This window comes from Orbicella franksi, chromosome 12, assembly GCF_964199315.1.
Source record: "Orbicella franksi chromosome 12, jaOrbFran1.1, whole genome shotgun sequence".
NCBI classification, from domain to species: Eukaryota; Metazoa; Cnidaria; class Anthozoa; order Scleractinia; family Merulinidae; genus Orbicella; species Orbicella franksi.
In genome coordinates, this window is record NC_138156.1 from 1,442,861 (window position 1) to 1,465,383 (window position 22,523).

The 22,523-nt window shown below is 38.4% G+C and overlaps 3 protein-coding genes across 4 annotated transcripts; 1 reads left to right on the forward strand and 2 right to left on the reverse strand.

The window, feature by feature from the left end:
* Positions 1 to 378: 378 nt before the first annotated feature.
* On the reverse strand, positions 379 to 6,632 carry LOC145463374 (uncharacterized). The gene is made up of 5 exons (XM_081447124.1): positions 6,239 to 6,632; positions 2,399 to 2,455; positions 1,269 to 1,443; positions 793 to 926; positions 379 to 619 (listed from the first exon to the last, which is right to left on the reverse strand). The coding sequence occupies exons 1-5, from the start codon at positions 6,386 to 6,388 to the stop codon at positions 392 to 394; spliced, it is 744 nt and encodes a 247-aa protein (XP_081303250.1). The 5' UTR covers positions 6,389 to 6,632; the 3' UTR covers positions 379 to 391.
* A 1,905-nt stretch (positions 6,633 to 8,537) lies between these two features.
* Positions 8,538 to 19,529, forward strand: LOC145462836 (F-box only protein 21-like). Of its 2 annotated transcripts, none has more exons than XM_081446460.1 (13): positions 8,538 to 9,266; positions 10,988 to 11,221; positions 11,453 to 11,577; positions 11,671 to 11,981; positions 12,745 to 12,831; positions 13,913 to 13,965; positions 14,452 to 14,602; positions 15,122 to 15,186; positions 15,654 to 15,768; positions 16,647 to 16,775; positions 17,619 to 17,686; positions 18,481 to 18,647; positions 18,751 to 19,529. In XM_081446460.1, the coding sequence occupies exons 1-13, from the start codon at positions 9,073 to 9,075 to the stop codon at positions 18,885 to 18,887; spliced, it is 1,836 nt and encodes a 611-aa protein (XP_081302586.1). In that variant the 5' UTR covers positions 8,538 to 9,072; the 3' UTR covers positions 18,888 to 19,529. The 2 variants fall into 2 exon arrangements, with proteins under 2 accessions (XP_081302586.1, XP_081302587.1); XM_081446461.1 differs by having other exon boundaries at positions 18,481 to 18,638.
* A 9-nt stretch (positions 19,530 to 19,538) lies between these two features.
* Positions 19,539 to 22,494, reverse strand: LOC145462837 (3-mercaptopyruvate sulfurtransferase-like). Its single transcript, XM_081446462.1, has 2 exons — positions 22,040 to 22,494; positions 19,539 to 20,675 (listed from the first exon to the last, which is right to left on the reverse strand). Exons 1-2 carry the CDS (start codon positions 22,479 to 22,481, stop codon positions 20,245 to 20,247), a joined length of 873 nt encoding a protein of 290 aa, XP_081302588.1. The 5' UTR covers positions 22,482 to 22,494; the 3' UTR covers positions 19,539 to 20,244.
* Positions 22,495 to 22,523: the final 29 nt, after the last annotated feature.

Below are 22,523 nucleotides of genomic sequence, written 5' to 3' on the forward strand. Positions count from 1 at the left end.
TTTGGTTAGCGTGTTGCGTTACATCTTTTTTAAATATAATTCTACAGGCGTAACGCGGTGACTGCCAATAAACTGACTAGATGTGATTCTTTCAAATTTTGTAGGTCTAACGTATTTACTAAGACTTCACAACATATTGGTAGATGTTGTCCTGTTTCAAATGATGTATGCTGTAATCTGTAATCTAGATGCCTTTCTTATGTGGACCTGACGTATAAACAGGTTTTATTCAGAGGTTGCTGCGTATCAATAAAATTATGGTCGTCTTCTGAAACTACAACAGCTTCAGCTACACGTTATTGTTAAAAGCCAAGCGACATGCATTTATACATCTATATTATCGTTAAGATAAAGTTCTAGTTAGTTTACGGATCTTATAATGCAGACGCGTCTATGCTTTGGGTGGTATTGCCGCTTCTCCAGGTTGTCCTCCCTCTCCCGGGGTCGCCGAGTACTGGGGTGGAGGGTACTGGCCGACTTGAGCTGCGGGGTACTGGGGATATTGTTGTACAGGATTGTGGTGGACTGGGTAACCCTCTGCAGGGTACTGGGTGGTAGTGTAAAGTACAGAGGACTGGGTCATAGACGGCTGCTGAACCACAACCACTGCGCCTGGTTGCTGTGACGAGATAAGATGAACAAGAGTAATCAAACTTAAAACAAGTTTCACCCATGACGAGTGTCCTTGCTGGAAAGCTGGAATGCCAATCGAACCAAGAGACGGCGTCAAGAAAAAAACCGCAAAACTGGCCGCTAATACAGCAGCCTATATGTAACTGAATAAAATATTACCTGATTTCTAGCGCAGCACGTGCCCATGCATCCCACAATGGAGCCAGCGAGTGAAACGATGGTGCCAATCGCAGAAAATATTGTCAGAGCCAGGAACATCGCGTCAATGGAGGAGATCAGATCACACGTCTCCACTGGTAAAATAGCAAAGATTTGTTAACAAAAAGGCGCTATTCTCTCCTAAAATTCCAAACAGTTTTAGTGTAAATCCACTAGCGTTCTATCACGAATTTTTTCTCAGATTGGCTACGCTACTCACTATCTCTTCCGTAATAGATAGATAGCAGCGTAGCAGTGTGCCCTTGTCAACAAAATGACGGCCGCTTCTTGGCGTTTTCCAAGTGTCTGTGAAAAGGATTTAGAGAAACTTTTGAACGACTAGTAAATTTTTACTAAATCAATTAGATTATTCGCTCTCGATTTCTATAGGTGATAGAAATCTCGTGCTCATAATCTAATTGTTTAATAGCACTTACGATCTATGGGGATGGATTCACCCTCGTCGGTTCGGCAATGGCATTTTCCAGCATATGTTCGGCAGTCGGTTGCAATTTGGAAGAGACGCCAGAAAATGTAAGTCAGAGCTGCAATGGCAGTTTGTACGCCAACAACAATCACCAGGATGATGCAGGACACGAGAAAAAATATCATCTGAGGAATAATGCAGAGGATACACGATTAAACATTAGAAGTTTTCATGAAATTTAAAGTTAAATCCCGCGTGAAGTTGCAATTCTTAGGCCTCCCCTCCTCTCCACCTGAAAAACAGAGAGGAAAATAGAGCGGAAAACATGCAAGGCGTCATCCCGTCTGTCCACCATCTTCGCGCTCTCTATTGACTTTGTTCAAGCACCCATGTAGTGAAGACCCTGTCCACACAACACCGAAGGAATTTGAAAACGCAGATTTATTTCTGCAGTGAGGCGTACCGTCCACACTAATCCGTTTTGTAAACGGAGCTTTCCCCTTGCGAAAACGCTCTTCAAACCCGAGGAATTTGAAAACGCCGGCTTTGCGTATTGGTGTAGACGGAAAACATTTGGAAAACGTAGCTTTTCGACAACGATGGCATCACGATAATCACGTGACCTTTCCCTGCCCGAGTTCTCCGCTGAACCACAAATCCAGAATGACCGGTTATTGTTACGTTTTCAAATTCCTCCGGCGTAGTGTGGACGCAAAACATTTGATGCGTTTTCGGAGTGAAACCTCCGTTTTCAAATTTTTCTGGCGGCCATTTTCCACACTGTACAAAATGCAAGAAATAACATATGTCCTTCCACGACGTTTATGCGAAAAAGAAAAGAAATACGTAATAAAAACCCACTATGCTCAGCGATCGCATCACGAGCGGGACACAAGGGAGACAGGTCGTTCAGGAACCCACTATCTTAGGGGCTTAATGACGATGTTACCATAAGCACCTGGTAGTTATATGGCATTTATAGCTATTGGAGAGAAGAGAGGGAATATTTCTTCATTCAAGCTGGAGACTATGTGATTGGAGCATAGAGCATTCAATAATGAATAAGGACTTCCCTTTGTAACTTATTCCAAAATAATGTGTATGTCCGCGGCCAGGACATGGTATTTTCCGCCTACTTACCATCGTCTTGTTTCTATATCGCCAGACGAACAGTCCCAAGAAGGCAGCGAAGATCAACTACAAAAAAAGCCACGCAATGTTTGATGCAACATCCTGTAAAGTTGTATTTTAACACGGCAGAGAGGAGATCCGTATAATTAATCAAACAAAAATGCATGAAGACAGGAGAGCGACAAGTTATTCCAAGACATCTTAAAACATGTTAAAAGAGCAACAAAACTTGCCTAATATTCTCTCAAACTCGATCAACTATTCAACTGCTCACTCTTACCGAAAAGTATGTACCACGAAAATGCGAGGGACTCGTGCTCAAGCCTTCGTCAGGAATGTAAAGTGGAATTATAGTTGGGCAGCCATATGTCTTGTTATATTTCTTTCACGAAGCTGAAATCTTCATTATTATAAATCTTGGCATCCTACACTGCCTTGACATATTATTTTTATCAAGTGATTTGTCACGTGATCATTTTGTTAAAATTTCGTAAATCGGCGAATTGGTGGCGAATTTTCGTTTTATTGATCAATAACAGGAGCAACAGGAGCCATAATCGGGGACTGAATTTTGCTTCAGTAGTATGGGTCCCCGATTATGGCTCCCGTCAATAAATGAGCGTTTTCGATGCAAATTTAAATTATCTACCTTGCTACGTTTCGAATGATCTTACTTGATTTCGTTTTTACAAGATCTAAAGGATCAAAAGGCAAAAATTGCGTTGAAAAAAATGAGCTTTGACCCTATAAAATTTTTCTCCGAAAAGAGGGACGGTCATTCCAAACGTGAGAGGATGGAAAGAATTGACCTGCATCTAAAACGCGTTTTAGTTGGATGATATTTCAAAAATCCGCCACCGATTCCTCAAATAATGGCTATTTTCCGCTAAACGTCACGTGACATGGCACGCGACCTGTCAGAAGCAGCAATTCTCCTTAATATTGCATTGCACATCCGTACTGCGCACGATTTTCGCGTCATTAGCGCGCGCAGATGAGCGCGTGCGCGTATAAAACGTAAGAGATTTCCCTCAAACTAAGCTCGATAGCGAAATAAATGCTCTTTTTCTCTTAAACGAGCACGGTGACCCCCACTTTTTACTTCATAATTTCAATGAGAACAATATCCTCAATAACTGAGAAAAAAATTAGCAGAAATCTATGGCCACTTTTTGGCAAATGAAATAAATACTACAGAGGGAGACAAAACGGGCCCAACAGCGCATGTCCAAATTATGTTTCCTTTAAAGGATAAAAAAATGCAGGGCATTTGAAGACGTTTTTCTGGGATGTAGATGAATAAACAATCAAAGAAAGTCAAACTCTGTGTGATATAACACGCTGCATTGAAATTTCAGAATAATCGAGCTTATTTGTTACGCACGGAGATTACCAGAAGTCACTTAAATAACCGTATTTGTCAGCATTGTGGTGTGAAAACAAGCACGGTGACCCCATCTTTTTACTACGCTTTTAATATCTCCTTGTCCTGTAACCACAACAAGACCAAGTTTCATCGGAAATCTATGGAGTGTTCTTTTACTAGGGAACCACTTTTTCAAGACGTTAAAACATAATTGCGTACTAAATTTGGTTCCATTGCCATTTATGCCCGGCATCAGAAGTATACCTAATAAATTATTTTAACCAGTAAAAGCCTTTGACCGAGGCCTTAAAGTACTTGAGGGGATATTCCATGGTATTACTACGAGAAAGGGTTACATAGTCAGTATGTAACCTGGCTTCGTTTTTCGGGTTAAACCTTTACACACACTCTGAGATCATTTCTTACATTGCAAAACAGCGTTGACCCAAAGAAGAAAGCCTTTTTATCTAAAGTTTGTCCATATTGTGCAAAATAATGTCATATGTTAATGTCCTTTAATTCAAATGTAAATGAATAGATTAAAATGAAATGGAATATTCCATGGTAAGCCTTCATAGCTAAATACTTTACATGGAAGTTATTATAAGGGCACGCCGGTAATTCAATAAAGGAGATACACTTCGTCGAAAATGAGACATTTCGCGGCATGCAGATGCATCACGAGTACTGCAAACACTCATTTAAAAATCTGTTTCCTCTCCATGTTTGTTATGAATAGAATTAATGGAAACAAACGCTCTCATTTTAATTATATTGAACATTTTTTATCTCTCTTTCCCTGCATTTAAATCAGCAAAAATCTTCTCTTGTCAGCTCAACTTCGTGTCTTTTTGTTAGTCCGTTCAGTTCTGTCAGCTTAATCTCTGGGTCCGGACGCACTGGACTGACAAAATTTGTTTGGCCCTTCCAAAAATCTCGACAAAATTTGTCTCTGCCAAATTTTTAATTTATCAAGCGTGGGCGCACTGAATCACAACAAAATATTTGTTAACCACAAATGTCAATCACATGGAAATTAACACCATCGCTTGCGCGCTTTCAATTTGATTACATGTAGTCGTGAAACTTGCACTTGTACTTGTACTCGGCTGACTCGGGTGGACATACGGATGTACAAATTGAGCAGAGCTTGGTCCTGGAGATGCAGCTGGAACGTTAGCGTAGACTTGGGAACCGTAATAGTTGTACTGTGCGAACGGATCGTCATGGAGCATACCGAGGTACGAATCTTCCATGTTTATCGTTGATTGACGCGCAAATATAAATTTAATTTTGGCGGGCTTCGGACTGAAATACTCCGACTAAAAATAGAGATCAAATTTTCTTGATTGACATTTTCCTTCAAATCATGGCGTGTAAATTGACAAATCTGTCAGATTTCACGCCTGAAAAAAAGTTGTCCTGCTCCGAGGCAGGACGACGGCGTCTTTTGAAGTTTGGTAGGCCTTGACAAAATTTGGTAGATCTAAAAATCACCGGACGCACTTGTGTCAGGGAATTGATGACAGATTTTTTCGCAAAATAAACAAAAATTTGCCCAGTGCGTCCGGACCCTCTGTTGACATATTGAGTGATTTGCCGTACTGAACTTGAGCAGCGTCGAGCTATTTTTCAAAAATAAGAAAACGCTCGCAATCGTAGCTTCATTTTCATATACCGTAGACCCTACACTGATTACAAGAAGACAGGGCGACCCTCTTGCCAGGGTAACGGTTTGCCTACCTCTTTGTAAACAGGGCTTTATACGACATATCTATTTCTTTCTATGACTAATTCAGTCTCTGGCCTTGTATAAAGATACACCTGAAAAAAATAACTTAGAACCTGAGTGGTTCGTTCAATGCCTTCAAGTGTTTTTCAAAAAATTATATCTGTAGCGAGAATGTCATAACCTAGATGTATGATAGAGAAACTAAATATTTTGTTTTGTTCATGCTAATGTTCTTCGTGCAGGTAACACGTAACATAGGTATGAAGATTTTATTGCGTTTGTCTGATCTTGTCAGAGCGGTGTTAGTGTTAACTAAAGGGAGGATCGATTGACGAGCAATGCTAAAATCATCTTCCTAGAAATTTCGCGAATCATTTTAATTTTAATTAAAATGTGGTTATGTTGATGTTATCCTCACTAACCTCTACTTACATTATGCTTGCTTCACTAGTCAAAATCAGCCTTAAAACAATCTAAAAAGGATCTATTGTACTACCATAGTTACAGTCATCACAAGTAAGCTAGACTGTCTCAGTACAGGCTGAACTTCCTGTTGAGCTGGTTATTTGCCGCCGCCTGACAAGATTCTTCATTTCAAAAGTGACAAACACTGCTTGCTGATACATATATATTTATATATATATACAGTTCAAGCGCTAAACTGAATACTTTACGAACAAACTGAGTACCTGTGTAGTAATAAAAAGCTAAGCATCGAGCGAATTTAGGGAAAAAATTGAATTCAACTCACCCCAAATCCAGACCATAGACCGTGTCCGCCGTAGCCATTGTATCCCAGCCAGATGAAGCCACAGATACAATTGCTAAGACCACACAGACCCGCTGCAATGCCTATCACTCCAGTCGACTTTGCCAAACCAACTTCAACAGAATTCGACATGATGAGAGTGTTCTTTTTTATTCAAGATAGCTGGGCCTTCGCAGTTTTCCTCAGAGGAAATCCACCTCAACCCAATGCGGTCACCTTGAGTTTCTCGATAAAACAAAAGTGCTCACCTGTTTCTTCACGTGATATATGCAAATTACATGACTGACAAGCAGGAGATTACTTATGTTTTTTCAGTGGTCGTAAAGTTTAATCATATTCCTCTTTCGGTTCGACGTGTCGTGAATTATCACAAACAGGCTGAAACCTTTCCAGCACAGGTCGATAGCTCCATTATAGTTTTGTTTCTACAAGCATGTGAGTGGCTATTCAGAGGAGATTGAGATTTAAATTGCGCGTTATTTATTTATTTCTCTCAGTCTTGGTGAAAGCCACTTCGTCTTCAGTTTTAATCTTAACATCTTAACGCAGTCACAATCATCTTCGCGATCATCGGTGACAAACTATTTCCCCGCGAGGAGTCGCACAAATTAGAACTGGTTTGAATTAGCGCGGCTTGTAGCAGGGAAAAGTTATGTTGCGGGAACAAGGATTTTCACAAGAATTCCCGAAGTCACACGAAGTGAATCATCGCTTCGATTTGTCCTCACATCATATCACAGCGACTTGTTTTGGAACCAATACATACGGAGCAGTCTTCCCCAAATCACAACAATCCATCAAATATTTTCGCTCCCACTCGATTGGTCTAATCGCGTCATGCGACTTAATATGCCCAGCTAAATTAAAACTGGGGAATTTGCGAGTGAAATTCTCCAATTTTCAAATTCCGCGTGTTGTGAAAACTATTTGAGGGATAATAAACACAATAGCCCCCATTTTACTTTAAAAAAATATGCTCGGTAAATATCCTCTCCCTTGGAAAACTAGTTGCTTCTCGGAACAGATAGTGTCTGCAAATTAACAAATTGACTTCAGTTTTCTATGCATCTGTCCTCTTATTGATGATAAATTGCGTCATAACATTGTCAAAGTGGCTGTGGAACCACGAGCCGCAGGCTTTTTGATTGGCTACTTAAAAAAGTCCATAAAATATCATTGGTTAAAAAGTTGACAGTTTGACAGCTGAAAGTTTAACTTAAAAGCTTCCATAAATTAAAATTTTATCCGTCTGTACTCTTATTAATGATAAAAATGAGCCAATCAGCGCGCGGGAAATTAGACAGTTATTGTAAAACAAATATTCGAGCATATTTTTTCGCTAAATGGAGGCTATTATTTGTTTATCGGCCTCCGAGTTTCTAAGGATACCTGTGGTCAAGAGAACATGAGCGGACATTTTCTCTTGGTAAGGTTCCCGTTAGAGTTCTTCAATCCCTCCATCCCGACCAGAATTTTCCCTCGATCCCGTATTCACGACGATTTCTATCGGCTAATCCCGATCCCAGTCATATTTTTTCTTTTAAAAAGTCCGTTCCTTACATGGGGGGAGAAGATCCAATTTCATTCAAGCTCCAGATTCCCTCACAGCAAACCCAAGCACTGACTGTTAGGTTCAATTATCTCTCAGTATCCCCTTCCACCAAAATGACAATATTGTTCATTTTCATGATCGTTTCAATGAGTTCCGTCAGTCAGTAAATCATACCTTTTTTTTAATAGCTCGTTTCTTTTTCTTTCTTTTTCTTTTTGTTTGCCTCTATTGTGTGGCAACGCCTGCCTGATCACTGAAAAAGTTGTCAGTGGGAGGTGGTAACAAGAGAGCATTTAGACTAGTTTCCATATGAAACGATCGCTATAACCCCTACAAAAAAGGTCCAGCGATTGTGTCGATCATATGAAATCTGGCAGCTGTGTAAGCATCCCTCAAGTTTACGGGATTGCGTCCAAAAATTGTCGGAGATAAGTTGTGCTCGGCTATTTTCGACATCCTTTAAGATGACAGCTTGATTTTTTTTTTTTGGTTCATTTTCGTCGCCAGACTTCCCGAATCTCGCTTCTTTAACCCTTTGAATACCAAACTTTCGCCAAAAAATACCGTTTTTAACCGTTTAGTCAGGTTTTTTAGCTACCATGACGCTAAATAAGCCTAAGTTTTGCTAAAAAAGCTTTTTTTTTTTACTAAAAGGAGAGATTTTTCGGGGATTAGGTACAAAATTTAGCAAAAATAGGCATGCGCATAAGTCAAAATTTGGACTTTTTTTTTTTTTTTTTGCCATTAACCGTGCTCAATTTCGTTTGTTGGCCCTTCCTTTCTGTTTTTCTCTGCCCTTTTACACTGGCTACTTTTTGCATAGTATGTTCTTTCTGGCTGCAGTGAAAAGTTGAATGTTAATTACGGGCGAAGCCTAGAAATGGACCTTGATCAATCATAGGCGTTGTGGACCATTTTTCCACCGTTTTTGCACCAAAACTGATAACCTTGTTTTTCGATTTGCGACGTCGGAATGTCGTCGATATCTAAACCTGACCATCTGCTTATCAAGAATATCTGAGTTTTCTTTGCCAGTGGTATGGACGTATATCACAAAACCTGGCGAAATTGGTATACTTCCGTGATCAGCTTCTTCTTCTACGTATTTCATCAAGGAAAATATTTGGTGTGAAGAGGAAAATGGTTCAGTGATTTTTCGATCATTCCCGTGAAAACGAGAAAGAAAGGAGTGCCTCTATTTTCCGAAAAATTCCTGGAAGCGCCCAAAGTCTGCCAGGAGTCTGGGAGCGAGGACTATTCCAAGATGGAGGACGATAACGGCGGAGTTGGGAGTGCGTCGGAAAGCAGTTTGCTTCTGTTGGCTGATGAGCTGATTGACATGGTGTTATCTTACTCCATAATTGATCATAAGGACTTGTGCCACTGTTCACAAGTTTGTAGAAGATTAAATATAATTGCAGCTGGTAATGAACTTTGGAAAAAGAAGGCGCTTTCGAGGTAAGCTTAAACGTCACTTAAAACTTTTAAGTTTTTAAGTGGAATTTGTGATGGTTTTTGATAACCTGAAAAATCAAAGTTAGAGTGTGAGCAGTGTGAAAAATTCAGTGAGTGTGTTTTGCGTAAGTCATCATATCAAATCTTCCAGACGCTAATTTATACATAGAGATGAAAATCATTTCTTAGTCAGCTGGGATCATGTATACTAATGGCATCTGTGGACGAGTGTCGATCAGTTCCCTCGATTGATATCCTCGATCCACACTTCATCGCTACTCGATTGACACTCAATCGACACCTCTATTGACATTTGGTCGACACTCTATTAACATCTCGGTCGACAGTCAGTTTAGAGTTGACTAATTTTTGCAGACACTTTGAGTGTCGATCGATCCATATGAGTCGGTCAACAGTCGGCTGACTATCAACCAACTGTTGATCAAGTGTTAATCAGGTGTCGATCAAGAGTTTGATTGATTGTTAACCAAGTATTGATCGTGATGTCCATCAAGCATCAATCAAGGGTGTCAATCGACACTCGACCACAGATGCCTCCAGTACACTTGATCTGTTAGCTGTGCAGAATTCATTCAACCAGTCCATTTATATGAATCCGTAGAAAAAGAGGCCATCCTAAAAAAATTGAAATCAGAGAGATCGCAAATTTGACTTGCATGATCCTAAAGAATGTTAAATGTAGACCTCCATCAATTCAACCACAAAAATGCATGAGACATTACATCCCAAACAATCTTCCCTGAAAACGCCAAAAATCGACCAAACAAAGGGACAGGAAAGATGTCCAACCTCTATTAAGTGGCCCCCTATTAAGTGGCCAACCTTTATTTGGTGGTCAATGGTCAAAGTCCCCAAAAAGTTTTCAGCTATACAATGTAATAAAAACCTCTATTCAACAGCCACCTTTATTATCTTAATGCCATCCCAAGGGTGATTTTGTGTTGTTTTATACCTCTATTAAATGGCCAAGAAGATTTGAAGTTGGACATTTTTAGCCAGATGACGGTTAAAGAATGACAAATATGTGGAATACTGTAAAAACACATTTTCAGCAGTATTTAATTAAAACAATCACAAAACAAAGTTTCAAAGTGTTCTAGTTTGCTTGTACAGCACACGTCGCGTCTGTACATGAAATTGTTTCTTTGGCTTATGTCAACATTATGGACGGTATTATTGCCATCATTGTTCTACTTTTTGTCCACTTGCATTTGTTTTTACTTATATTTGATAAATTGAAAAGTGGACCACTCCCAACATTATTGTGGGGGCAACCTCTATTAAATGGCCACCTCTATTTAGCGGCCAGTTGTCTCGTCCCCAAGAGTGGCTGCTTAATAGAGGTTTGGCTGTACTTCAAGCACTTTCTTTTGTATCTGAGAGATTCAGTCTGTATCAGGGAGACTTCCAGATAATGCTGAGCTGAAGAGTTGGCGTAGTATAGTGCAAGAAAAAGACCAGTAATTAGCAAAGAAATGTACAACAACGTTCTGCACACTTTCCAAGTAAAACATATGTTATGCAACATCTGTCTTGTAAGCATGTTCAAATAATTGTACGCTTTGACTGCAGTTTCTGCACACATACTGTCATGGGAACTGAAGCCCTGTTGTACTTTATCAAGTAGTCTTGTGGTTGGTTCTTTGAGGGGTGGATGTAGACAGTTATTTATTCATCTATTTTGTTTGTTACTTTTCTGACAGGTGGTGTTTTTGGAGAACCATGCCAAAAGAAGACTGGTTGTCAATATACAGAGACAGAATGCTGATGGAACACAAAATTCACCATGCTCTGGAAACTATGTCGAAAAAATATTACACAAAGGCTGAGGTTTCCAAAACAGAACTGGACAAATTTGTACATGTAGCAAATGAGAATCCTCATCTTTGTTGCTATGTGGATGATTCTTTGAGTGAACTTTTACAAGGAGATCACTGGTAAGATGAAGAAATATGTGCAATGTTGTTTCTGTTGTTTGTATACTTGCTGTTGCTAATACCCACTGTTAACCCAATAAAATTTTGAGCTTGAACTCTGTGCAAAAATCATTGCATTTGCTCGCTGACAGATCTTTTTACTGTGTTGCAATTTGCTTCACACTCTTGGTTTTTAGACCACACCTTTTAAAACTGGGGTGATGATCGACAATCATTTTATTTGTCTTCTAGCAAAGTCAATTTGACTCACAGACATTATGCCAGAAAGATGCATTCTTATCTTAAAATTCACCAGCTTAAAGATGAATGGAAGAAGTTTCTGGTATTACCTGAAGACCAGCAGCATTTGGAAAAAGGTGAAATGAAGACAAGTGACATCTAGTTGATTTCATTTTAAAATTTCAGTAGCTGGTTGCATAGCTTTAGGACTACCCTTCTTCTTTTTACAGGTGCCATGTTGATTGCAAGATGGATTCTGAATGAAGAGGACATTGATGAGAATGACACATATGTGGAGCTTGATAGAATTGCTTGTACTGTGCAAGAGAGTCTCCGAGGTAATAGCAGCAGTACAAACAGCATATCCACAGCCCCACTGGAAGAACGAATGGCTCAAAGTAATGAGGTGTTTGGGGCAGTTACACACCCTACAGCATGTTTGAGAATCCTGGATTGTCTTAAGCATGTGTTGTATCAACAGCTACTGTTTAAAGGCAATGTCAATGAATACTATAAAAAGGACAACTCAATGCTTTATCAGGTATAGTTTTGCCAGAATGGCAACAAAATGCATGTTTATGATAACTTATTCTTCCTCTGAACTATTCCTGATAATAAAACATGCAATTCTAATAATATTTTTATACAAGTGAATATATGAAAGATCATATATGTGAACTGCGGAGAAAGGTATGAAGACATGATTGATCATCACAGTAATATACCCACTTAAGCAGTTGTTTATATATATGATATTTCATACATTCACTTGTATCTTCATCATCTAAATCTGAATCTTCAGAATCTGAAGTTTGATTGGACTATAAAAAGTCTGCTTTCCTTATATAACAATAAATTTGCATCGCACAAAGTACCCTTGAACAGTTGCCACATTTCTTACGGATGAGTAAATTTATAGAATGTATGTGTTCTCTTATAAAAAGTTCTCTCAGTTTTCTTAAACTAACTTGGGTGTACTGTGACACCAAAAAATTATGTTTGGACACCCTGGTTAAAATTGTACTAAAGATCCTGCATGATCTTGTAGATCCCAAATAGAAATAAGATCTCATTATGCATCTTATCCTGATGAATGTTCGGGATACTTCTGCAGAAGATCTTGTATGATTCTGGGATTCTATAAGATCCTAACAGCCTGGGATCCTGTGTAGAACTTACAAATGGAAAGCCTTTTTAAACAGTTTCATTATCCTCTACTTAGGCTAGGAGTTAAGCTGTACTATCTACAAAATTATATTTAAGAAATTAGTTGACAGTTTCATCACAGTGAATCTTATTTTCAGGTTATAAGAAGCCGCACTGGAAACCCTATTACTCTAGCAGTTTTGTTTGCGGCAGTTGCTAGGAGACTGGGAGTTAACTTAGAACCAGTGAGTATTCAGAATGTTTTTTCTCATTGGTTTCAACTAATGTGTTGGAGGTACATCACCGATGTGCTGACTAGTAGTGACTGATACTGTAAAATTTTGATGAAAAGCCCTGGCCTTATACTTGTGCAAAAGGGTCTTTTTGGGAGGCTTATTCATGTGAGGACTTATTGTCTTAAAGAACTTTTCCTTTTTCTTGGGTTTTATTTGGTGAGGGTGTCTCATCTCAATTTTTTTTAGCTACATTAAAGAAACTGTAGCATAAAACCGTCAGAACATGCTTGTAATGATACAGTCACTTGGTAAATTCATGAATACCACAAGCTTCCTAGCATGCTGTAAGGACATCAAATACAAACAGTGTTCTCAAACAGGTGACTACAGTGAAACCTGTATTAAGTGGACACCCTTGGGACACTCATTAGTGTCTGCTTAATACAGGGTGTCTGCTCTAAATGGGTTCAGCGTTAATAGTTAATTATTAACCCTTTTGTAACATAGCGTAAGATCGAAGACTACTCATAGCACAATGTCCAGTCAGTCAATGCATCAATCTGGAATAATCTACTTAGCTTTAAAACGATATTGCTGAGCAATGTAAAGGAGTCTGAGCTGGGCTTTTAGTAGTAAAAAGCCCTTGGAGTGTCTGCTTATTGCAGGTTTTGTGTGACAAAATGGCTTAATATTGGTGTCTGTGTCTACTTAATAGAAGTGTCCGCTGAATACACATTGATTTTACAGTAAATGTGGGGAGAAAATTTAGGGACTCAAGCTGGAGTCCACTTAATAGAGGGTGTCCGCTTAATATGGGGTCCACTTAATACAGGTTTCACTGTATAATACTGAAAGAAGTAATACCTTATTTGAGGGCTTAAATACAAATGTATGCCCATGAGCCTAAATATGGTGGGTTTATTATGGGCCAAATTTGTGCATCTTAGATTTGGGAACTTATTCTCAGGGGTGGGGGAAGCGGTAAGAAGAAGGGGGAGTGATGAAATTCTTTTCATGTACCACAAGTGTTGCTAGAACAGTATGACAATGATAGTATGTTTCTTTTGGGGTTTTTCGTTGTTGTTTCTAGGTCAATTTTCCCAGCCACTTTTTGCTGCGGTGGAGATCTAACTTGGATCCACAGTATGTAACATACATAACTTAGTTACATCTTACTCGTGTTTAGGCTGACCTGTAACTTCTTTTAATAATTCTTAAAATACATTACTGAATGGCTGAATGGGATGTTAGTCCACCATGAGTGCATAAACAGCAGGGAGACTAGATGAAAGCTACAACCATTTGATTAAAGTCTTAGGAGATAAAAATCCTTTTCAATTTAAAGAACCTGTCCAGGAGGCAGTAAAGAAATTTAACCCAGCATTAATGGGAAGCATAAATGTGGCTTGCAGTTTATCTAAATGTTGCTTTCATGACATAATTTACATTACAAATTTTGAATCAAATACATCACATCTGATTTCATTCTTAAAAGGATATTTGAAATGTGTCATTTACTAGTTTGGTTTAATATAATCTGGCAGTGTTTCTTTAAAGAAGAACATCACTAATTACTGTACTAAAGAGATGATTCTAAAACTTCAAATGCAGTGTTCCTTTATTTGGAAGGGTTGATGATTCATCTGCATATAAGTACATTGACTGCTTTAATGGCGGAAGATTTTTGTCAGAGAGGCAGTGCCTGGATTTGCTTTATTCGCCGATGACAAACACAATATCTGTTGGGGATGTTCTTTTTGTAAGAGCTACTCCTAGACAGGTAATAGAGTGGCTGGAAATATATATTATGCCCCTATATTTAGTTATGTTCAAACTTGATAATATTAATAACTGGTGTAAAGACTAGGGTTAAATTGGGTGAGAAATAAAAAGATTGCAAAGTGGGAAACACAAAGCTGACTTTTTAATTGGTGTTTGGAAACAGTTCAAGCTGCCCAAGGTTGTAGAACTGATAATATTTAGTTGCAGGAAAAAACACAGTGTGGCGGCTGGAGGAAGATGATTATTTTAATACTTCCTTGTTTGTTCCTGGAGACTTTTCCACATTTTTCCATGTTGGAACAATCTGCATTTATTCATTTTTGTCACTGTTACCAAAATTATCTAATGCAGGCTTTTAGTAAGAATAAAGTGGGAAATACAGAAAACGAAGGACTTATCAGGAAACCTGCACTTCATTTGAAATAAACCTGGAGCTGATAATATTGCAAGCTAATAATAAGTTGTAAGTCAGTTGTCATGTTTATTTTATATATCTGTGTCCATATTTATCACACAGGTATTTATTCGTATGGTAGCAAATATCATCAATAGTTATAGGACAGTAGAGGACCCTGGTAGTCGGTAGGTATTCACATTAATAATTAAAATATCCTTCATGAATTTGCTGACCTGGAAATGTTAATTTGTTTATATTTCTTGTAGTTAAAAATGAATTTCAGGCTAGTTTAATTAGAATTTTTCTTTGTTTAAACATTTTGGTAATAGATCTCAAACAAAGGAAAAATTAATGCAAATTAAATTAGTTTCAAGTTATTTTGATTTGAAAATATTTTAAATTTTTGACAGCAACATATTTTTATTTATGTTAAGAGAAAAAGTAACCCTCAAACATTATGGTTTCTTTTTCATTACTTAATTAAGACTCGTTGCTTGAGACAAATTACTTGCATTGCATATGTGCTGGATCTCGTAAGAGCAGGAGTATTCAACATGAAAAATCTACAGACATTGGCATGCAGCAGTGACAACTCTGTCCACAAACAAAGATTTAATAGATAATTGTGTCACAAACTTTATTTGTTTCACAGGTTGAGTGGTCTGCATTCTTCTCTTGACTTAGCTCTATTTCTCGACCCTGATGATGAAAATAGCAGACTACTTTTGGCAAGAATACAGGTTCATTTGGGAATTGACCTAGAAGAGGTACATTAAGTAGAGTAATGTAGCTTATTTATAAAATTACAGTGGAACCCCACCTTACAGTCACCTCATTAATATGGCCAGATTTTTATCGTCTGTTAGTGACCAGATTAACAGGGTTCCACTGTAATTTAAATTGCTGGAGAATTGTTGGTGTTTTCCTGAGGAAGCAAGCATGTGCCATGAGGAGAGCTTGTAAGGATGTCACAGACTTCTGGATGTTTCGCTCATAAATGCTGATTGCTGGAGATTAATTCAATGATGACATGTTCTTGGCAAACATGTTGCTTTTACAGACTTCTCAGACCCCTGGTTATCTGCACTCATAAAGAGACAGCATACTGTGATAAAGTGACAAACACATCTGTACAAAAAAAATAATAATAAATTTAGTGTTTAGTACTCATGCAGAAAATCAAGTTAAGGTGTTGTATTAAAGAAAGCCATAACTAGTAATTGTTCTACTCAGCACTGTGAAAATGCTTCCACAGGGACCTCTCTAGTTCAAAATGATTAACAATCTGCATGAGTGTATCGGTTGGCCAAGTCAAATCTGAACCTGAGTCAGGTCCTAGTCAGAGTCAAATGACACATTAATACAATTTATTTGCTATCCTTACAATGAGAGCTAATCATTCGCGGGTTAGAGCTACTCAGGTGAACTGAAGCTCTACTCAGGTTAACAACTGTACTATTTAGTTTTCACTAGAGTACAATGTAGCCTGAACATATCACTTTGTAGTCATTCATGTCTATCACATGAACACCTCTGACCAGTCAGCAGGGATTTTACCATTTGGCTCAGATTTGACATTATAATACATATTTACTCTGACTTATAGTGGCGCTAAATTATGTTCTTTTCTGAACACCTTCGACAGGCAGTTGACAGCCTTGAGACTCTAATGAGTGGTGCAGTCTCAATACGCAGAGGAATTCTGGATAATCTTCTTGAACGAGCCAATCAGAAAAAAATTCAGCAGGATTTAGAGGATAATCCTCCACAGCCAGTATGGCAAGATATATTATATTTTTGACAATAAAACATTTTGGCATATTATTTTGTGGTTATATGCTTACTTGTGGGAGACACAATGATCTGATGGTCAGTCTACTGTACTCTGGATCAAGGAGTCCAGTTGTTACCCTGGCTGGAGTCATCATGTGTTCTTGTACAACACACTGAACTGTCAAGGTTTCTTTGTTCCCTGATGTGTATAAAAATTGGTATCACTGAATTAAATTTAGCGGGGCAAGGGGGGGGGGGGGGGGAAGTGATCTGCAAGGGACTAGCTTCTTATTTAGGCAAGGAAGAAATAGTTTCAGTCACTTCATGCCAGTCAAACCAGACATGGTTAGGTGCCAGTGTAATGGGTTTCAGTGTAATGGGCTGCCTTGTTGTGCAAGTCTAGATGTTAAGTAATGGCTGATGTACCAATCAAATTTAAAAGCTGAGTACAGAAGGGACCTGTAAGGTTGGTTAGAAGAGTTTTAGCATTTCTACACTCTTCTGCCAATGCATTTTCCATAGCTTAATGAAAAGTTCCACATCATCATCACCTGCAATCTTAGATGCCCAGGCCATTTGTGTGTGTTTCAAATACAGATATATTAAAAGAAAAATACCTGCCAAGCCAAACATGGGGATCTTAAGTGCTGGAAATGTGGTGGTGACTCAAGCAGTTTCCAAACATTTTCCACTTGAACACAGGGTATTGAGGAGAAAATTGTTATTTCTACCATAGCTTACAGTAAAGAACAAGATCATTGTTACAGAATGGTTCCATAAAGTATCATAATCACTTGTAGTGCTCATCTCTAACCTCTTGCATTCAATCTGTTTTTAACATCAGAAATTAAGGTCTGATCCAAGCCATTCTCAAGTTGGGTTTAAAGTTGGAATGGTTATGAGGCACAGATTGTAAGTATGGTCCATAGGCATTGACAATCAATATAAAACACTAATAATTAAGTGCCCCACTTACTTTTTAGTTTTAGAAATGCTGTTAAATGCTGATGAGAACAAAAATATTAATAAGTGGGATGCTGATCCCTTATTTAAAATGTTGGAAAGATAAGTTTTATCATATCACCCATATGGCATCACGTGCTATTTCGTTGGAAAACCATAAGAAAGATTTTCCTGTTACAAGGGCGATATGCATCAAAGTGATGGGACAGGAACGTGTACAACCCTACTAGAAATGCACATGGCCTCTGTTGCAATTGTTGGAAGGTTATGACAGAAAACATTTTATTACTGCAAAATTTTGTTTCTTCAAAATGAGTGACAGAAGTGAACACTCTGACAGCGAATTTTACTATCCCGGCAAACTGTCTGATTCAGAACTACTTCAGTTACCAACTTACTCTGTTACAAACTTACTCCTCACAAATGAAGAAGTTCACAAAATGGTCATATTATAAAATACTTACTGAGTCAGGTCAAGCTGGATGGGAAAATAAATATTTTCCTGAGAGCCACATGGCATGCATGGATGCATGGACTTTGCTGTGCTCAGTCCATAGTCCTGACCTCAAGCCAAATATATACCCATCCAGCCCTCACACTCAGTCGATAAGTACATAATATTTAGTTCAGATTCTCATCTGGTGGTGGGGGGTGGGGGATGCTTGTGCTTGAAATATTCACCTTTGCGATAATGTGCATAGTAAGCTTTTTCATTTGGTCATGAGTGCTGTCTTGATCTTCAGATACCATTATGGCTGCGTTATTTATGGATGGGATCCTGTTTGTAGAATGGATGAGACATGGATTCAGCAAATGGGTGTTGACCAGTCACCTGGCGGCCGTAATCAACCATTCTACAATGTGCTAGGTGACGATGGCTCTCAAAGATATGCTGCCCATAGTAAGCATGGTATTTCAAATTATTTGATGAAATGAATGTTCAGACTGCAGACACTTGCTGCACCAGCTGCTGGATCCATGGTTAGTGTAACTGATGTCTTTTCTTCTTGCAGTAAACTTGAGGGAAGATCCTAATCAGCAATTAAACCCACATCCTGAACTAGGGAAATATTTTAAAGGTTTTACTGGAAGCCGGTACATACCAAATGACTGTCTTCAACAACGATACCCTGAAGATGTGGACACCTGAATTAGCCAAGACCAATTTTCGATGTAACTTGTCTTAGTTTACTTTAAAATAAATTCAACATTTAAAGAATATAATTGACACAGGTTTGTTCTCAAACTTCAATTATTCACAAAGTTAGAGCTTATCTGTGTACAATCCAAAACTTGTATAGCCATTGTAGTATTCCACAATCTTCGTGCAATTACTCAGTTATGAAATGACTAAGAAAATTAAGAATGAGCATGTATTAATTTGCTTGCAGGGGATGAATGATAACTTTGCTTGCTCTCAGCCAATCACAATGAAGTGATTAGTCAGTCTGATTATAATAGTGATTTTTCCTTAGTTATAACTTCATAAGGAGTGTATCTTACTGGTAAATTTTGAGTGTATCTTACTGGTAAAATTTGGCATGTTTATCTACTGCTAGTAGTAGCTGCTATAAATACAGTGCTGTATGGTAGGTAAATACCAGTAAATTTCTTAGAAAGGAAATAGATCAAGAAATCAGGGCATTATGTTGTATAATAGCGCAAATCTTATTAACAAGTAATTTTGTAGATAAAAGCCTTTGTTTGGCAAGTGTGGTACAGATCACATGAACAAATATTAAGTGCCAAAGATAACATTGTTTTACATTGTTTTAAATAAGAGCAGAAAGATAATAAGGAACTTGTAGGGTTTTGATTCTATTTTGCAAGTCTTGTAAAAGCTGCATGAAAATTATTCATATTTTTAAATAACCTTTGGAGAATATTGTATGGAAAAAAATATTGATCCTATCCTGTAGTTTACAGATCAAAAAAATAAAAATGTTAGTATTCTATGGTATACAGTTCTTTGACTTTTAGAGTATGATTATTATCCTACATGTTCCTTGTAACCATATAGAAAATCTACAGTAATGTTCTAAACAATAATGGTTAACCCTCCTTGATGTATGTCAAACCCAGTTCATTGTGTTCCTTATGTTACACAATACCTCTATACACTGAACTACAAAATCAGTTTATTGTTTACTCAGGTTACCCAGGAGTACATTAGGCACATTTGATCATATTTACATGTTAATTTGCACTGTATAAATACTAAATAATAAATTATTATTATCATTATTATTATTATGATGATGATGATGTTGACGATAATGATGATTATGATTATGATGAAATTCAAATCTCAGCAAATGATGTAAAAGCTTTGTTCCTTGAGTTATGCATCAAGCCACCTCCCGTGGCATTAGGTGCCCTGACATATTGCATTCATCAGATCAAGTTCCAATTACCCTTCTCAGTTTACTATCTACAAGTCTAGGATCCTTCTCATTTCAATTCCAATTTTCTCTTTTACATTACTGGATAAAATATTAAGTAAATGTCTAATTCTTTTCAATCATATCAGACGAAGCACGCTGACCCCACTCCACCCAAGACCCATCATACACCATGGTGTCTCTCTTTCCACAAAGGTGTGCTGCCAAAGCCACCACACATGCTGTGATCCCAGATCCACAAGATGTAATAAGCTCTTTTCCAAGATCAATTCCTGCTTCCTCAAATACTTTCTTTAGCTCCTCAGGATCTTTCATCAGTTTTGTTTGAGGATCTAAGCACTGAGCATAAGGGACATTCTTTGAATGTGGAATGTGACCAGTTGGAAAGTTTGGCCGCGGCTCAGTTTCAGTGCCAAAGAATCTGCCAGGTGACCGAGCATCAGCAACTTGAATGGTTGGTTGTGCTAAATTGGCTTTCATAAAATCAAAGTTACAGAACATTGCTGTGTTTAAGGTAGCTTTGAATGGGCCACCATCTGGGAAAATTAAAAGCACAAGCAATGTTAATCACAGTTGCAGATACAGTCTGTACAAACGTATTTGAATAACAATCAGCCCATAAGAGCTCTTGTCTGATGTGAAGTTTCAGCTACTTCACAAAACACTTACTTTTATGTGGTGAAGTGCAGCAATTTAAGAAAAATAAAGTAGTATTTAACACATTGTGAAGTTTCTCATTAATTTCAATGTGATTATCAAAATAAAGGGAACAAGTTGAGTAAACAACAACACTTTGAAGTATGTATCAGTAATAATGCATTGCTTACTCATTGGAGATCTTTTCTTGTCTTGGATTCAGTTTGATCCAGAAATAAGAAATGCATTCAGACTTATGGTGTGTATGTGACATATGAGAACAGGACACATTTGAACTAGTATGTACATTTCATGTATATGGATGGTATTAAACATATTTGTTTAACTTTTTACTTCACCTTTAAGTAAAGTCAATTCTGTGCCCTAGATCATCATTTTTTATTCATGGAGTTTTAACAAAGCAAATAATACAGAATAAATGAGAAAATCTGCACAAGTCCTCCATTACAAAACGTCCTCTCCTCGATCACAAAAAGATAGCTGCCAGGGGGAGGGGGTACTCCCTTATGTGGGCTATATAAGTATGTGCGGCCCTAAAGGGTATGGTTTTTCAGCCGTTTTGGTCCTAAATAGGGTATGGTTTTTGCACTCTAGTCTTGAATTGAGAATGTTATTTAGAAGAAACTACTTTTTCATCATTATTGATAAGACCATCAACAAAAGCCCTTCATAAATTATGATTAGGGCAACTGTGCGAGCCACAACAGTCATAAATAGGATTATCAAATTTTTGGTCAAGTCATAAATAGGGTAGGGAAAATCACAGGGTAAGGGTTTTGGGAAGAGGGCCACACACACACACACCCTCACCCAATCTTTCTGGGAGAACCCCAGGGGAGGACAGCTGCTGCCAACTGTCTTAATTAAGTCCCCTTCTTCAAAAATTATTGAAAGGGCTGAGTTGAAAACCATAGCACATGATGATAGTACCTATTCCCAAAAAATGTGATACAGGGTCTGCAGTCCAGGCCAGGGGTGAAATTTTGAGCTCATGATTGTTTATAAAACCTGTATAATGGTACAGACTGGACTCTGTTGTCTCATAACTGGGCAACTCCACCCTAGCCCCCCACACAGATGCTCTTTGGGCTTGTCACGTGTTCCTCCCCATGAAGCCAGAAGAGAAAACGTAAGGAGCCCAAAGAGCATCTTCATGGGAGGTTCACCAGCATCCCCGCCCCTGCATCTAATTTAGGGATTATTAGCTGTACCCCGCACCCCCTCCCCCCACCCCTCCATATACCTTCAACTGCTGTTGCATTCTCTGGGCCTAATTCAACTGGATAACCCTCTGCGCACCATTTTGGAAACCCGCCATCCAAAATCGATACCCGATCGTGCCCGAATGCGCGAAGCATCCACCAGACTCGGGGGGCCGAGAATAATCCACCATTATTATTATCGTACACAACAACATGACTGTCGTTCTTGAGCCCAAGACTGCGAACGTAATTTGAGAAATCTTCAGTATTCGGCAGCATGTGTTCATAAGGCGATGACTTGTCGACACATTCCTCAATGTCGAAAAACTTAGCCCCAGGAATCCGATGGGCCAAAAATTCTTTCTTCGGATCACGATTTTCCTTTGGAAGGTGCCAAGACGTATCCAAGATTCGAAGATATTTCGATTTTTGAAGCATCATTTGGCGGAGCCACTGGGCTTTAACGAGGGTGGAGACAGACATGGTAAATAAAAATATAAGCTTAAGCTTGGAAAGATGCTGGTA